The 18071-nt window shown below is 43.6% G+C and overlaps 1 protein-coding gene across 10 annotated transcripts in view; it reads left to right on the top strand.

Annotated features, from left to right (window-relative positions):
• Positions 1 to 18071, top strand: part of fryb (furry homolog b) — a 125471-nt gene that overhangs the window by 85999 nt on the left and 21401 nt on the right. For 5 of the 10 annotated variants that reach the window (XM_084073948.1, XM_084073946.1, XM_084073952.1 and 2 more), the window contains 17 exons: positions 818 to 972; positions 2217 to 2316; positions 3398 to 3569; positions 4149 to 4408; positions 4673 to 4819; positions 5890 to 6058; positions 6418 to 6520; positions 7352 to 7422; positions 10066 to 10216; positions 10331 to 10434; positions 12846 to 12937; positions 13035 to 13128; positions 13547 to 13769; positions 14502 to 14653; positions 15103 to 15290; positions 16365 to 16459; positions 17587 to 17785. In XM_084073948.1, the coding sequence (XP_083930074.1) occupies positions 818 to 972; positions 2217 to 2316; positions 3398 to 3569; positions 4149 to 4408; positions 4673 to 4819; positions 5890 to 6058; positions 6418 to 6520; positions 7352 to 7422; positions 10066 to 10216; positions 10331 to 10434; positions 12846 to 12937; positions 13035 to 13128; positions 13547 to 13769; positions 14502 to 14653; positions 15103 to 15290; positions 16365 to 16459; positions 17587 to 17785 (2475 nt within the window). The remainder of the gene's footprint in view (positions 1 to 817; positions 973 to 2216; positions 2317 to 3397; positions 3570 to 4148; positions 4409 to 4672; positions 4820 to 5889; positions 6059 to 6417; positions 6521 to 7351; positions 7423 to 10065; positions 10217 to 10330; positions 10435 to 12845; positions 12938 to 13034; positions 13129 to 13546; positions 13770 to 14501; positions 14654 to 15102; positions 15291 to 16364; positions 16460 to 17586; positions 17786 to 18071) is intronic. The other 5 variants (XM_084073947.1, XM_084073950.1, XM_084073954.1 and 2 more) reach the window with 2 other exon arrangements.

The following is an 18071-nucleotide window of genomic DNA, read 5'->3' as shown; positions in this document are numbered from 1 at the left end:
ATGTGTTCATATGTTTTGGGGGGGAAAAACATCCAGAACCCAAGATAATGTGATCCGAAGATTTACTGCACCATTCACTTCCTGGTTAACTTATTACTTCAAAATCCTGTATCTCGGCTCCTGTGTTTTACTATGTATTTTTGACAAAACATGCTATTTTCAACTGGGTATAACAAGAGAACGGGAGGTTACGATGACATTTTTTCTCTTCACGGAAGCACAGTGATTTCCTCCGTGATTAGCAACCATCAGGGGATCGATCATACTGGAGATAAATATTCTGTGGTTCTTGGAAAAATTTGTCAGAATGCTTAAAAATGCTGGCAGAAGCTACCTGCCAGCATTAGAAAGCCCCTGGCAGTGAATGTGTAAATGGATTAACCCATTAAGACCTGGAACTGTGTCATTTTTTGATTTGAGCTAAAAAGCATGATTTTACCCTTTGGGCTATTCAAAAATAGCAGATATACAAGCTCATAGCGCGGCACCGAGTGCCGCGCTACGAGCTTGTAGATCTGCTATTTTTGAAAAATCGTGAAAATGTGTGCAAATCTTTGAATATATATATTTTTAAAGCGAACATTTGTAACTCAAATATTTGCCTCTGGGGGTCCCTGGAACAAAATATTTTGATGGGGGTCCGCGGCCAAATACATATAATTTTGGGGGTACTTGACATGAAAAAGATTGAGCACCACTGATATAGAAACATAAGTTTTTGAGAAAACTGTTTAGATTTAGGAGACATGTAGAATCGGCTTCCGGTCTCAATGGGTTAAGAGCGTCTGCTTTAATGTCTAAATGGTAACTTGTATAGGTGCACCGGCTGGGCTGTGAGGTGGTGATCCTCCTGTTGGAGCTCAACCCAGACCAGGTGAACCTGTTCAACTGGGCCGTAGACCGCTGCTTCACCGGATCCCACCAGCTGGCCTCTGGCTGCTTCAAGGCCATCGCCACCGTCTGCGGAAGCCGGTAAGGAAATCAATACAAGCTCACGGATTAAAAGTTCTCTCAGTCGCCACGACTATAATTTCAGTCATTTAGATTCCATAGAAGTCAGCATGTGTTCTATGGAAGCATGTCACCCACCGAAAATAGTTAGTGTGGTTGCCCCGAAAGGGCAACTACACTATAGTACTTGGCAGTGGTGGATAAAGTACTCAAATGTTTCAATACAGCAATGTAGAAGTATTCTTCTAGAATAAAAAAGGTCCAGAATAAAAAATGTACTTGAGTACAAGTACAAAAGTATTGGTATCAAAATGTGCTGAAAGTACCAAAGGTAAAAGTATTAAAATGTTTGAAAATAGCAGATCTACAAGCTCACATGTGACGCGTTGTGAGCTTGTAGATCTGCTAGCCTATGTATAAAATAGGGCTAAAGTGGTAGTAACTAAAGTTTTCAAATAATTGTAGTGGAGTAAAAGTACAATGTTTGCCTCTCAGATGTAGTGAAGTAGAAGTAAAAGTATAGACAATTGGAAATACTCCAGTAAAGTAGAAGTACCTGCAAATGTTACTTAAGTACAGTACTTGAGTAAATGTACTTAGTTACTTTACACCACTGCAAAAGGGCAACTACATTATAGTACTTGGGCGACTTTATGTCTTCATAGATAAACTTTATTTTTGCCATGCTACTCCTCCCACAGTTTTTGCAGGCACACACTCAAGCCATACTGTATATCAAATCCACCGGCTTCATCGGGAATTGTGTGCTAAGAGATGCGTTGTATAGTTTAATTGATATTAATTTATTAGTGAATTCATTTTCCCCTTTGACTTAAAATGGGAAAATGTAAAGAATCCCATTCAAGTAGTAGCTAGAAGACTTGTCTATGCCCAGTTGCAAATTTCTGGTGCTCTTTTAAGGCGGTTTTGAAGGAGGGTAGAGGGTGCCCTACCACCAGCCTTTTTGATGGCTGGTGGTAGGAGGGCGTTCCACATTTTGGTGGCATAATAGTAGAATGAATTCATCCCCTTGTTTGTCCCGAATCCGGGGGGAATGAGAATGAGTGGGCGTTTCTCACTCTTGAATTAGTCATACCAGGAAGAGATGAGTTCGTCTTGAGAGGCCATTACCTCACTTAACCTTGTGTGTGTGTGTGTGTGTGTGTGTGTGTGTGTGTGTGTGTGTGTGTGTGTGTGTGTGTGTGTGTGTGTGTGTGTGTGTGTGTGTGTGTGTGTGTGTGTGTGCGCGCGTGCGCGTGTGTCAGGAACTACCCATGTGACTTGGTGACCCTGCTCAACCTGGTGCTGTTCAAGGCCTCCGACACCAGCAGAGAAATATATGAGATATCCATGCAGCTGATGCAGGTACCAGTGTGTACACACACACACACACACACACCAGCCTGATCTCACACAATTTAGTATGCATTGCACGGACCCAGTGCACGTCATTCCATGCATAGCCGCCTAGAAAACCCGAAAGTCTGTGCATATGTACGGCGAGTCCCATGGTGGGCGTAACCGGTGGCAAACCGGAAGCAGAGCAGTCCCCACAACATGATTTACGATTCTGTGCCCATCGGCACATAACTCAAACGGCGCTGAGTAGGCTCAAGCGAACGTCGCAACGTTCGGGACGGCAACTTGTTCACTTTAGCTCACTCGGTGACCCCTCACGTGGTTCCAGTTCGCTTGAGACCGTGTGCCTCCGAAATGGTTTAGTCCAGGGGTTTTCAACCAGAGGTCCGGGAACCACCAGTGGTCCTTGAGGGGGTTCCAGGGGGTCCCCAGCCAAATTAATAGTTAGCAACCAAATTGACCCTTATATGTCTGTAACTCTGAGAGTGTACAAATGGAACCAAATGGACCCTAACGGGTCCATTTGGTTCGATTTGTACACTCTCAGAGTTAAATGAACACTGATGATGGTGATACAGTGCAGATTGGGACCCCCAAGAAATCTAAATGGTTGAGTCCCTGGCATATCTTTTCAAATGGGGGTCCCTGGGCTAATATGTGTCAATTTGGGGGTCCTTGACGCGAAAAAGGTTGAAAACCACTGGTTTAGTCAATGGAGGAGATGCGAGGCGGCTAGGCACGGATCTTCGGGTTTTCTAGGTGTCTGTGCACGGAATGACAGTTGTGCAATGTATACTAAGTAAGTTGTGTGAGATCGGGTTGCACACACATGCACGTGCGTGCACGCGCACACACTCAACACACATTCCCCATGGTAAGAGGGTTGTTGTTGTTTTTTATCAGGTTAATCTAACCTGAGGTATATTTACTCAGACACAGCCCCTCACACACTCAGGCAGTCCCTCCCTCCCGCTGTCACGCGACATTAAAATGTAGTTGTATGTAATGTAATTACTGTACATGAATCAGTGAATAATTTGAAGATGAAAATTGGTGGACAAACGCGTGTGTGTGTGTGTGTGTGTAGGTGTTGGAGACGAAGCTGTGTGCGTACTCTAAGCGCATGGTGGAGCAGAAGCCCGGTAACATCCTGTACGGGACCCACGGGCCCCTGCCCCCCCTCTACAGCGTCAACCTGTCCCAGCTGAGCATCCAGCTGGCCAGCATGTACCCTGAACTCACCCTGCCCCTCTTCTCAGGTAAACACACATGCACACGTTCACTCGTGTACACACACACACACACACACACACACACACACACACACACACACACACACACACGCACACTATATTCACTATATATGATAGTAACCATTGCTATTGTTTGTTCAGTTACAAAAACACATTTCCAGGTGGGTTGCAAAATGTCAGCCAATCAGGAGGGGGTTCCCATTTATCATGAATGACCTGAATGAACTCTATAGAACTGAGTCCTATCATAGTATAGAGCTGTTTAACACTTATTTTAACCAAAGAAAATAAAATACACTTAAAATGTCATAATTTTATCGCTGAATTGAATTCAGATTTTCCGTTTCTTCCTTGCAGTTGTGACATAGGGAATAACAACTCTGAGATATTTTGACATTATGAAGTCACTATTGCAATAAAAAAAGATAGTTTTAATAAAAGGTATTTACATTTTTACTCAATGGTGTAAAAGGGCTTCTATACTCATAACATGCAATCCAATTAATCTCTCTCTCTCTCTCCCTGTCTGTCTGTCTGTCTGTGTGTGTGTGTCTCTCTCTCTCTCTCTCTCTCTCTCTCTCTCAGAGGTGTCCCAGCGCTTCCCCACCACTCATCCTAACGGCAGACAGATCATGCTGTCCTACCTGCTGCCGTGGCTCAGTAACATAGAGCTGCTGGACACGGGGCTGCTGCCCCCGGCCTCCAGCCCCTGCACCCCCGAGGAGGAGCCCCGCGCCCGGGGCCCACACAACCTGGGCATCGCCCCCATCCTGAGGGGCAGCGGCTGGGGCTCGCTGCAGGCCACCTCGCTGGTGCTCAACAACCTCATGTTCATGACCGCCAAGGTGAGGGAGGGAGGGAGGGAGGGGAGCTGTGCGTGCGTGCGTGTTGAGCATTAATGAATCATGAATTCATCATGAATTCCTTCCGTAATTCATTTATTAAGTAACTTTGCTTAACTAGTGATTAACTAATGATGTTAATTAATGATGAATTACAAGGAATTCATGATGAATTAATGCTTAATTAATGCACACTGTGGAAAAAACACACACTTTGTGTCCTTTCAAAATAAGAGCTGTGTGTGTGTGTGTGTTCTCCATGGTCAGTATGGAGACGAGGTGCCTGGTCCTGAGATGGAGAACGCCTGGAACGCTCTGGTGTCCAACGAGAGGTGGAGCAACAACCTGCGTGTGTCTCTGCAGTTCCTCATCAGCCTGTGTGGAGTCAGCAGTGACACCACACTGTTACCTTATGTGAGTTTTTTTACTTTTACTTTTTTTAAATATATTTTTTATATTATTCTTTTTGTATTATTATTTTATGTTTTTTTTACAGTTGTAGGACATCATAAGCAGGTATTTTTAATGTTCATCCTTCCCTCCCCGACATCCCTCCCACCAAACCCCCCATCCAGGGACACCGATCACATATAATATAACAGAATAACACAAAGAAAAAGACAAACACATTAAAAAAGGAAAATAAAGAGTAGAAATAAAGATATGCTGTAGTTATAGTTATGCACCCAAGATACTTCCAGTAAGTAAAACAGACCACAACTATCAAAGATAACATGACACATTATCTCAATGGGTGTTGCATATTTTTAATACAGTACTCACCTGTTCTGGTGTAATACAAGTAATATACTAATATTCAGGTTCACATAAAATCTGCATAAAGAAAAAATGACACCACGTCTGTAAAAAAAAAACGACACAAAAAAATGCCACCTCTTGTCACATGGGGGTACATTAATTATTTATAACACTGCAAACCAGAACAGAATGTGTAGAATGTGTTTCTATGTAATGTTTGTCCATAACTTATAAAATCAAAAACCTCCGACACATTTTTTGAAATGTCCATATAATTGTCTATATCAGTGGTTCTCAAACTTTTTCATGTCAAGGACCCCCAAATTGGCACTTATTAGCCCGCGGACCCCCATTTTAAAAGATATGCCAGGGACCCCCCATAAGAGACGATTTTTACGGCTCTAGCAGTGATTCTCAATCATTTTAATTTCAAGGACCCCCAATTTGACATGCATTAGGCTACGGACCCCCATTTAATGGCATTTATTTCTCTTGGACCCCAATTCATATTGTAAAATCAATGTTAATTTAACTCTGAGAGTGTCCAAATGGAACCAAATGGACCCGTTAGTGTCCATTTGGTTCCATTTGGACACTCTCAGTGTTACAGACCCATAAGGGTCCCCTGGGGGTCCCCCTGGGGGACCCCCAGGGGACCCCACTTTGAGAACCAATGGTCTATATTGTACTGTGTATATAATGTTTGCGCATGGTGGCTGTTTCAGATCAAGAAGGTGGTGATCTACCTGTGTCGTAACAACACCATCCAGACCATGGAGGAGCTGCTGTTTGAGCTCCAGCAGACGGACCCCGTCAACCCGGTGGTCCTGCACTGTGACAACCCCCCCTTCTACCGCTTTGCTGCCAGCAACAAGACCCCCACCTCACACACAGGTCTGTGTGTGTGTGTGTGTGTGTGTGTGTGTGTGTGTGTGTGTGTGTGTGTGTGTGTGTGTGTGTGTGCGTGTGCGTGTGCGGGTGGGTGGGTGGGTGGCTGTGTGTGTGTGTGTGCCTGTGTGTGTGTGTGTGTGTGTGTGTGTGTGTGTGTGTTCTTCAGTCATAATTGAACTCTGAGAGTGTATAAATGGAACCACATTTATAAAGTCCGAGTTATAGTATAGAGTATATAATATAGAGTATATTTTATTGCTATACTTTTTGGCAAATTATTATTTTGTCTTACAAACATATTAATTTATTCAGGAGTGTATTTTTAAAATTGTCTTCCTTAAACACTATCATTGTTCATCCAGGCACCACGTCCAGCAGTAACACCGTGGTTGCCGGTCAGGACAACTTTCCCGACTGCAACGAGACCAAGATGGCCAGAGAGAATGAAGAGAGGTCAGTTTTCATGTTAGTACAACATATTATTAACGCTTGTTATCAACACTATACAACTTATAGCACATATTTATAGCATACAGTACATAGCACCTGTAATTACACTGTACATCTCTGCATTTTACCCATCCAAATTGCGAGCAGCGGGGGAGTGTCATTAACACGGCACCCGGGTAGCATTAACTCTTTCAGCGCCATCTGGTGGAAAACCACTGAAAATGAAAAAGCCTTCTATGGCAGTCTGGGCCTTTGGGAAAAAAGTCTGAAAAGTCATCCTTAGCAGTGAATGAGTTAAGAGGTTAAGTGTCTTTCTCAGAGACAAAGAAACACATAGACTGGGTGGACCAGGACCAGGTGGCCTTTCTACCCAGTACCCACTCAGCTACAGCCATGCATGACGCCCATATAAACACTTGTTATTGACACTTAAAGCATTATTAGTACTATTAATAAGCATGGTACCACCAGATTATTGAACAGTTTCTACCCCGCAGCAATCCGGCTGCTGAACAGAAACTAAAGTCTGGTGACACTGCACAGAACTGTGAAATGTGCTTTAAAAGGGACATTTTTATGCACTCACTGACATTATTATAGATTTATATATGTAGTTTAGTCATATTATGCACTTTATGCTTCTCCTCTCTCTATGAGATGACTATCTTTTTAACTTCTTTTTTTAACTGCAATGATGAGCCTGCACAACCAAGAATTTCACCCACTTTACTTGTAATGTGATGTGACAATAAAGATTGATTCTGATTCTGATGGTGGCTCTGTAAATGTTTGTAACTAGGAACATGAAGTTTATTGGACTGTCTGTGTGTGCTTTCATCTCCTCAGGGCCAGAGCCCACAACAGACTGGAGTCTCGCTACAGCAACAGCTCTGGAGGCTCCTACGAAGACGAGAAGAGTAAGATAGCGCCTCTCTCTCACACACACACACACACACACACAGACACACACACACACACACACACACACACACACAGACACAGACACACACACACACACACACACACACACACACACAGACACAGACACAGACACACACACACACACACACACACACACACACACACACACACACACACACACACACACACACGCACACACGCCCTGTCGTTTGGAATGAGCTGCAGGACATACATTTCTCCTCCTATAGCAGACTTGCTCAGTATGTTAATAGTGAATAATGACCTGAGAACAGACGAAACATGATGACAGCAGAGGTTTCTCAGAGGAAAGACAAGGCAGCAGTATTATAGGCAGAGTGTGTGGATGTATGAACCCTTTCCTGGCATCTAACTCAAAGCTTCTGTTTCCTGTTCAAAACATAACAGCGCTGCACAATTATTTGTTTCTTTTTTTGTTGTTGCACCATGCACTATGTATTTTCCAGAATGTATCATAATATAATTTACATTAATTTAGAATAACTTAACTTGGTATCAGATTAACCACTATCAACCTAGTGTCAGAATCTTTTATTTTATTTTATATATTTTTGGGGCTTTTCTGCCTTTGGATAGCATAGTGGTCACAGCAAACAAGGAGGAGAGACAGGGAGTGACACGCAGTTGTCAGGCTCAGGAATCGAACCCTTTGACTCGCTGTCAGGGTGCATTACCACTAGGCCGCCGGCGCCCCTGGTGTCCCTATTTTAAGTATGTCATTATAGGCAGAAAACTTTCAAGAATGTTCAAAAGTTCTCCGCTAATTTCACTGCGCGACACTCACGTTTCTAAGCTCACTTTAAGCTATTCATTATACGACTTTCCCACACACACACACAGTACAGGCTTTCCGACTCTCCTGAACGAATAAAGCGATAGGTTACATTCCAGACAGTACAGGACAGGACCAGACAGACATGCAGTGACTCTGTGAACTCTGAAGGTAAACCGTCTCTCTCTGGACAGGTGACAGAGAGCCACAGTGACTGATAAAACAGGTGAAATAATAACAGGCTTCCATAGAAAAGTCCTGGCGCTCACATCTATCACAATGCCTGGAATGTCAGACATGCACCGGTCCAACCAACTGCATTGTGCAAATGCACTCAGTCAGTGGTGCAAGAAGTACTCACTTTTTTTTTCACTTAAATAAAAAGGAGAAATACCCTTGTTATAAGTAAATGTTTTGTATTCAAAATGTACTTGAATAAAAGTACAAAAGTATTTCCCTCAAAAATAGTACCAAAGGTAAAAAGTACTCATTATGCAGAATGTCCCATTTTACACGTTTTCGCATGCGGTTTTCGAACCGATCTGCAGACTCACAACGTGTCGAGCTTGTAGATTGGCAATTTTCAAATAGCCAAAGTATATATGGGGCTGAAGTGGTTAATGTATATTTTGTAATAAGAATCAAAATCTACAAAGTAACTAGTAACTAAAGTTTTCAAATAATTGTAGTGGAGTAAAAGGACAATATTCTCCGCTGAGATGTAGCGGGGTAGTACATTTATAAAATTGGATTACCTCAAAATTGTTCTTAAGTACAGTACTTGAGTACATGTACTTAGTTACTTTCCACCACTGAGTCTACAGCCCTCTTAACGTCGAAGAAGAACACGCCTGGACGAATGGAACCCGTCCCGCTCCCTGGTATGAAAGCGCGTGGCATGCTTTGGGTAAACATGCTCAGGATGCCTTCTCTTCACTGACGCCTGGCCCCGTCCCGTGTGCAATGTGTGCATGCATGGCTGACCCTGTGGCGTGTCGTACTTGCTGTAGGCAAGCGTCCAAAAACCGCCGTGTTCGAAGCGACAAGACCTGTTTCATATGAGTCAGTGAAGTGTGATATTATTGTTCTTAAAGCTTGTTATTATTTGTCTTAATGTGAGGCCACGTGCCTCACAGTCGTGATGAAAAGAGAGCTGTGTGCATCTTCTTTTATTTATTTACACAGGTGTTTCTCTTTGGAATGAGCTGCCTCTGTGTGTCAGGCAGTCTCAATCCAAACTGTCTTATAACAACAGTGTGAAAAAAAAACTGTTATGGCAAAAGCTACAGGCTAGTGATGCACTTTAACTCTTTAACTGCCAGAGTAATAGTGTAATAGTGTCACGCCACTGCCAGCAAAAACAACATTTTACCAACCTTTGAAAAATCATGGAATATGTTCCAATACTGTCCTCACAGCGATTGCCTTATTACACGCACGGGGGTCCGTAGAATAGGGGGGGGGGGAATATCCGGTTGCAGGCCTTAATGGTGTCGACTCGTAATGCCTGATTTATACTCAAAACGTGAGCTTTTAAATCGGCTATTTTTGGAGCGAGACACCCCACGCGCACTCGTGCAGCCAAGCATAAAATAACTTGTCTTAGTTCTGCTGGATCTCTTCTCTAGGTTTAGGCACAGTTTTACTGAGATTACGTTTAGGAATAAGGTTTGGTTTAGGCTCAGTTTCACTGAGGTTGCATTTAGGAATCCCTGGTGGCGACCGTTCCGAGGTCGCCGCAGGTTTGACCAGGGGACGCACATGTTTTGGGGCGAGCGTTCTCGTATTCAAATAGCTGTGTTATTGTTGTGATTGTTGTGTTTTGTAGCTGACCCTCTCCCTCCGTACGCCGGTTGGCTGCTGGGTGTGCTGGAGACCAACCGGCCTCAGCCACTGCCCATGCCCGTTAACGGGGGCTGCTGGGCCCCGCTGGTCGACTACCTGCCTGAGACCATCACTCCCAGGGGACCACTGCACAGGTAACCTATAACCATACACACAGTGGTTCTCAAACATTTTAATTTAAAGGACAACCCCCTTGTTGAGCTTGTTTGCAGCCCTAGTACTTAGCATGTTTTGCTGTGTGCTTGCAGGTGTAACATAGCGGTCATCTTCATGACAGAGATGGTGGTGGACCACAGTGTGAGAGAGGACTGGGCCCTTCATCTACCTCTGCTGCTCCACGCCCTCTTCCTAGGTACACACACACACACACACACACACACACACACACACACACACGGTTATATATACAGGCCCACACATATGGGTAACACACAAATCAGATGAACGCACGCATGCATACATGGACACAGATGTGTGTACTGTACACTGAAACAAAAACTTGAGATGAAGAATAAACCCCTTGAGATGCACCATCTCATTTTCGAGGGGTTCCTTAGCACAAATGAACAGGGCATACAATACACAAACAATACAACAAGATACATCCATGCAGACAGACTAGACAAGAGCTCTCCCAAAACTAATCTGCTTCCACCCCACCGGTTCAACCCCAAGTAGCAACATTCATATGGAGACAAAACCCATTAGTACGGGAACCATAAGACAGATACAGACGTGCACATGCAGTAACATGCAGCGGCATGCTCAATCAGGGTATAAGCATTAAGCAAACAGTATATACATGCACATACACCTTAGAAAATAAATATCAGTACATTAGATACAGATTTGAAATAACAATAGTTAAGAACAGATGTTTAAGCACAGATGCCAAGAGCGATTTGAACCATGATTGGAAGCGTGAACAGGGTGTTTGAAGGTGAATGAAAATAGATTCTTTAAACACATTAAGGGAGGTGATAGATTCTAAGTGAGTCTCTTGTCTCTATAGCTGTCTTGTGCTGAATTCACTCCAGCAGCTGTGAAGTGAATGTTCACTGTAGGAACTTTTGCAAAATGCCGTTGCACAGGCGTTGTCCAAGATATGAGCGGCACTCTCGTAAATAAGCCAGTTGTGAAGAGCTCCAGTGGTCTGAGCGGATCAAAGCCTGCAGCTGTCTGTCTGTGTGCCCTGTCCCGGCAGCAGAGCTCACAGACAGGGAGGAGAAGCACACTCAATGATTAGTCTTTGGCAGCTTGTTTGTAAAGGTTTTTTATAATGTTTTGGCTAAGAAATAGGCCATGAAGTTGCCCAGGGTGTTTTAGGGAAGGCTCTGGGCAGCATTCCAGTGTTGGATCAGGTCTTGAAGGCCTTTGTTTTCCTTGTAGGCCAGCATCAGTGTTTTGTACTGTTTGCGGGGCAGCAACCAGAAGCCAATGAAGGGAGCGGAAAGGGGGGATTTTGGGTGGTTTGAAAACCAGGTGTGTGCTGCAGCATTCTGGATCACAGGAGTGTCTTAAGTGAGCATGATGGGAGGCCAATATCAAGTCACTAGTCAAGCTTAGAGATGACTGAGGCCTAAAGATTTGTATACATTTTGAAACCTGAAATGGGACATTCTGCATAATGAGTAGCCTACTTTTACTTTTGTCACTTTAAGAACAATTTGATGCCAATACATTTGTACTTTTACTCAGAGTATTTTCTATATTGTGGTATTGGTATTCTTTCACCACTGATTGAAGGACAGCTGACGGTCCAGGACCACCACGCCCACCCAGTCTTATCTGGGTTGAGCTCGAGAAGGGTGTGCGTGTGCTCGTGTGCGTGTGCTTGTGTGCGCGCGCGTGTGTGTGTGGGGGGGTGTGTGTGCGCGTGTGTGTGTGTGTGCGTGTGTGTGTGTGTGTGTGTGTGTGTGTGTGTGCATGCACATTGCCACGTGTTGCGCTGGTATTTTCCTTGACGTACAATTAATCTGTGTCGTGACGCTGTGAAATCTTATCTCCAGCCCCAGCAATGACTGGTATGCTTTGTGGGACAGACCACACACACACACATACACACACACACACACACACACACACACACACACACACACACACACACACACACACACACACACACACACACACACACACACACACAGACACACACACAGTTTTTTTCACCTAACCAGAGGTATTTACTCACCTGTCAGACAGCATAAAAATGTAGTTTTTAAAATGACATTTTAAATGTAATTATTCCGCATGCTAACCCTTAGACCTGTGTTATCATCCACACTGACAGTGTGAGTCGTCCTAGTCGTCTCAACGTATGACAGTGATGTCTACATGCCATAATGTATGTGTTCCATTACATTACATATGACAAGAACATGATACACAGTGTATTATAAAGAATCAAGAGAATGTCACTCACTCATACAGGTGGTGTGACATGGTCCGCAAGGCTGTGCAACAAGTAATAATTAACAAAAATAATAAGAATATTATGATGTTGAACTTTGGTTGAGCCCTGGGTTGTATACGTATGCTGTACCTGTCCATGATATGAGTTCAAACGTTGTCCATCATCTTTATTTTCTGTTTTATTTATTGAATACTTTATTAAACAGTTTGTAAAAAAGTACAGAGGTACAGTTGCACTATAATGCTAAAAAGGAAAGGCCCTGAGGGCTTGTTTCCATTATGGTCCTATGTATTCAATTAATCAAGACATATAAAGACACACGATACAATACTATGTGTGTTGTTCTTCAGGGTTGGACCACTACAGGCCAGAGGTGTTTGAACACAGCAAACGCCTACTTCTGCATCTGCTCATCGCCCTGTCCTGTAACAACAACTTCCAGGTAAGAGAACTACACACCACACCACACTCTATACACAAGAGTTACTGTTTGTGTGGTGTTGTTGTGTCATGGTGTGTTGTTGTCGTGTCATGTGCAGGTAATCGCCTCGGTGCTCCTGTTGACCAGAGAGCTCAGTGACAACAAGAGTCTGACGGTCAAATCAAGCTACCACGCGGAATACACACACACCAGTAAGTACGCACGCATGCACACACATACACACGTACATTACCATTAACTACACCAGTGGTTCTCAAACATTTTCGTGTCAAGAACCCCCAAGTTGATACGTATTTGGCAACGGAACACGCTTTAGAAAAATCACAACGTGTCTCATCTCATATAAAATAGGGCTTCAATCAATCTGGGAACGCATCTCTGTCATTTTAGATTTCTTTGGCTATTAAAAAAATAGCAGATATACAAGCTCATAGCGCAGCACCGAGTGCCGCGCTATGAGCTGGTAGATCTGCTTTTTTTTTTTTGCAAATCTTTGAATATATATATATGTTTTAAAGCAAACATTTGTAACTGCCAAATTACTCAACAAATGCCATTAACTAACTAACTTTGAGAACCAACTGTGTTTTCTTTCTTTTTGCCGGCAAGGTGCTCCCGACTTCCTGCGGGAGTGGCAGGCATCTCCGGTGGTGGACTCCGGCCTGAGCTCCACGTCCAACTCGTCCTCGGCCAGCCTGGGAGGAGGCAGCATGGCGGGCAGCGTGGGACACCTGCCCCTGGTCACCCCCGACGAGCTGGACGAGCTGGACGCCGACGCCGCCAGCGAGAACGACGACAAGACCAACAAACTCATCGAGTTCCTGGCCACCAGGTTGGTGGTGAATGATGATGATGATGGGGAGGGGGTAGTGTGTGTGTGTGTGTGTGTGTGTGTGTGTGTGTGTGTGTGTGTGTGTGTGTGTGTGTGTGTGTGTGTGTGTGTGTGTGTGTGTGTGTACTAGTGCAGTGTGTATAATGTGTGTTTGGTGCTTGGTGGTGTGTGTTAGAGTTCTCAACGGGCCTGAAAATGAAGAACCGGCCCTAACTGTGCCGGCCCGAACAATTTACTATAATTTTAGGCCAGAAAACCCGAAAATGTGTCCTTATGTGCTTATTGTACTCAAGGTCACGCATTCAATAAGCTTTGAACTGAGCAGATTGGACCTTCCGTTCCAGAGATACTGGCCAAAACATCTTGAAAACGGCCACTTTTGGCGGTTTTCGATGTTTGAGTTTTGGCCATTTTCGCCAGTTTTCTTTTAATAACATGGGCTAGAAATGTCGCACGGCGACAAACTAAATACTGTACCTGAGTAAAGTTCACTTTGAGCTGCATCCAACGCATCCACTGCCATTTCTGTCAGCCTAACCGTTCGGCCGTAATTTCCTTTTTGGGGGGTAATTGATTTATTTCATTTTTTTCTTTTTTCACGGAACCCGAGGCTCGGCTCGGCCCGACCAGTTAGCATACATTTCAGGGTTTTTGAGAACTCTAGTGTGTGTGTGTGTAGTGTAGTGCAGTGTGTATAATGTGTGCGTGTGGTGCTTGGTGGTGGGCATACAGAGCCTGGAGTATTGTGTTGTCGTTGCTCAGAGCGTTCGGCCCGCTGTGGGTCCATGAGGACATCACCCCCAAGAACCCCAACTCCAAGAGCACAGATCAGCTGGCCAACTTCCTGAGGCACGTGGTCTCCGTCTTCAAGGAGTCCAAGTCAGGTCAGACACCAGTGTTCTTTTTTTTAAATAACTTCATTTATAGAATTAGGATAGGATAGGATGTGCGTGCTTGAGTGTCTATTAGATTAGAGTGTTAATTAGATTTTTTTTTAAATGATCGAGTCCCAGCCCTATTTTTTTATACTTTGGGTTATTTGTCAGGTGCAGGATTGAAAAGGTAAGTATTGTGTAATAAAAACTTTTATTTATACATTTGGTATAGTGAAATCAATAAATGCATATCATCCCAAAAACCTTATAAATAAACAAAAAATAACTTATCATTTAAGTTCGTTTTTGTTTGTTTTTTAAACAGAATTCAGTTTCAGTTTATTTTCTGTTTATTTATTTTTCATTCTAGTTTTTATTTAGTTCGAAAAGGTTTTTTCAATTTGTTTGTTAGTTTTAGTTAACTATAATAACCTTAAGGTGTGTGTGTGTGCGCTCAGACTTCCACCTGGAGCAGCAGCTGAGCGATGTGGCCCTGCAGACGGCCCTGTGCAGCTCGTCTCGCCACTACGCCGGACGCTCCTTCCAGATGTTCAGAGCGCTCAAACAGCCCATCAACGCCCACGCCGTCTCCGACCTGCTGTCCAGACTCGTAGAGGTGGTGGGAGAGCACGGGGACGAAGTGCAGGTGAGACACACGCACACACACATTTAAATTCTTTATTTGAATCCACAAATTACAATTAATTTACAGGGAAAGAAATGTAACAGGGTTGATAGTTCATGGCACCTAAGGATACACATGGCACCTTCTCCTCCACACAGACAAACTGCCTATAACGGCTGAAACAGAGCAATATTTGGCAAGTTGTTTGGCTTTGCTCTTTTTCATGCCAGCGATTGTTAGGCCACTCGTGGTCAGCTTATATACATGGCCAAGGCTTCCAAATATGAGTACAGAGAATCTACATCTGTACCGAAGGTTTGTTATGATTCTCAGTAGCGGTTGGTACTTAGAATGCTTATCTTGGAAAGCCTGGTCCATGTACAAATCAAAAACACAGACCACCTCCAGAATCAGGACCTCCCTGTGACAGGTGTCAACAAAAACGATATTGGGTGTATTTGGAATGTTGCTACCAAACTAATCTGGTAGCACTCTTGAATGCTTGTACATTGTGCTGCACTGGATGGCATACACTTTTTAACTGCATCGGACACTATGTCGACAATACGGTTGTGGCGAGCAATTTTTATATGCACTACATCCATTTATGATGTGTGCAATTGATTCTAGGTGTTGTACACACACACACACACACACACACACACACACACACGCACACACACACACACAAGAGAGAGCGAGAGAGAGAGAAATAATAATTGAATTCTAGAAGCACTTTATTTGTACCAATTTTTCCATATCAGCCCATATTATTAGACCAACCATAGGATAGTTATCAAATCAGAGAGATCATTAGCGAGGGAGGGAGGGAGAGAGGAGAGAGCGAGAGAGAGAAACAGAGAGAGAGACAGAGAAAGAGAGAGAGAGAGAGAGAAAGGAGAGAAAGATTCAGAGAAATAAGGAGGAGAAGAGAGAGGGGCATATTCTATTCTATTCTAAGAGAGAAGAGAGAGGTGTGGAGAGTAAGAGAGAGTATCATAATTACAGTATATGCACATATACTGTAGTAGCTGTGCTAATGAGAATGTTCAATGTGTGTGTCTGTGCGTGTGCGTGTGCGTGTGTGTGTTTCAGGGCTATGTGATGGAGGTGTTGCTCACTCTGGAGTCGGTGGTGGTGAATCTAGCAGAGTGTTTGAAGAACAGCGACCTGATGGCAGCTCTGACCAGGTACATCACCAACATTACACCGTCTTCCACATATCACACACAGACAACCAAGTCCATAAGATTGAATGAGACTGAATAAGATAGGATAATAAAAGATCAGACAGTACATAACATAGCATAGCTAAAACATTTACCCACACCTGCAAAGACCTAGATTCAGATTCCCAACAGCAGTGCCTTCACCTTTTTCTATGTGGCTCTGTTCCAGAGAAATTAGCGATTTCGTAATGTTTTACCTTGATCTTGATTGTGATCTTGACCTTTGACCTTTTTGACACAAACAAAATAACATCTCTTCAGGGCAGCCTACTGATTTTTCCCACCAAGTCTCTTGAACATCCGGCCATCTGTTCTTGAGTTATACAGACACCGATAGGAGCGATTACAGCACCATGTCACGCATTTTCACGGGGCAGAATAATAGCAAAACACCATAATTGGTCGGTGGGCGGAAGGGTGGATGGGCCGAGCGATGGACAATCTGCACTGATGTCAGAAACAAATTCAAACCCTTGCCTAACAACGCAGATGTGCTTGATACGCATATCACATATATCACATAATTATACATCCCATGTAAAGTATAGGGATGTCCGATATTATCGGCCTCCCGATATTATCGGCCGATATTAGCATAAAAATCGATATCGGGAAAATATCGGTATCGGTTTTTGAATTTTTTTTATTTTTATTTTTTTTTGCTTTATATATAAGTTACAGGAGTTTTTACTGTATATGGTGTGTGTGATATGAAATTTAAGCTTACCCTAATCAGTAATCCCCGCATATATCGGTATCGGTTGATATCGGTATCGGTAATTAAGAGTTGGACAATATCGGTATATCGGTTATCGGTAAAAAAGCCAATATCGGACAACCCTAGTAAAGTACCTTTAAAAGTGCTATATAAATCTGAGATATTATTATTATTATTATAAACCATTGCCTAACAACAACAATTTGCTCATGTGACTGCTGGGGGCCCCTGATAAGACCATACATAACGGGCATACCGGTCGGATCGGCGGTGTGACGTAGATGTGCTTTAGTTATTAATAAAACCAGAATCAAATCTGGATGTTTTACTGTGTGTGTGTGTGTGTGTGTGTGTGTGTGTGTTCCATTAGGACGTCCTCGCCCGACTTCCTCACCAACGAGAAGCTGATGAACAGGAAGAGCACGGGGCAGCTCAACTTCCCCGGACCCGGGTTCGCCGGCCTCTCGTCCCAGCGCCACCAGCGTTCCTACTCCGTACCCAAGAAATTTGGAGAGAGCGGCGGTCAGCCCAGTGACCCGCCTCGCAGCGCCACACTGGACCGCATACAGGCAAGGAACACACACGCAAATGATGTAGGTGCAGCGGTCCGAGCACCTAGGCTGCTAATGCTGCTTAGCCTGACGGCTTAGCAGCCCCCTTTACTGTCAGTCTACTGTACTCTATCAAATAAAATAAAATAATATATATATAAAAAAAATATTTTAAAAAATCAAAAAAGAGTAATATATCGTCACTGTCGGGTAGATATCTCTTATCTTCATATTTTAATATTTCATATTTTGGGGTTTTTTAAATTGTAAATTAATGCCCTACTTGATCATACTACAGTGTCAC

Source organism: Gymnoscopelus microlampas (genome assembly GCF_963454915.1).
Source record: "Gymnoscopelus microlampas genome assembly, chromosome: 12".
Classification (NCBI taxonomy): domain Eukaryota; kingdom Metazoa; phylum Chordata; class Actinopteri; order Myctophiformes; family Myctophidae; genus Gymnoscopelus; species Gymnoscopelus microlampas.
The sequence above is the reverse complement of the archived record's forward strand: the minus strand, read 5'-3'. Positions and strand labels throughout refer to the sequence as shown.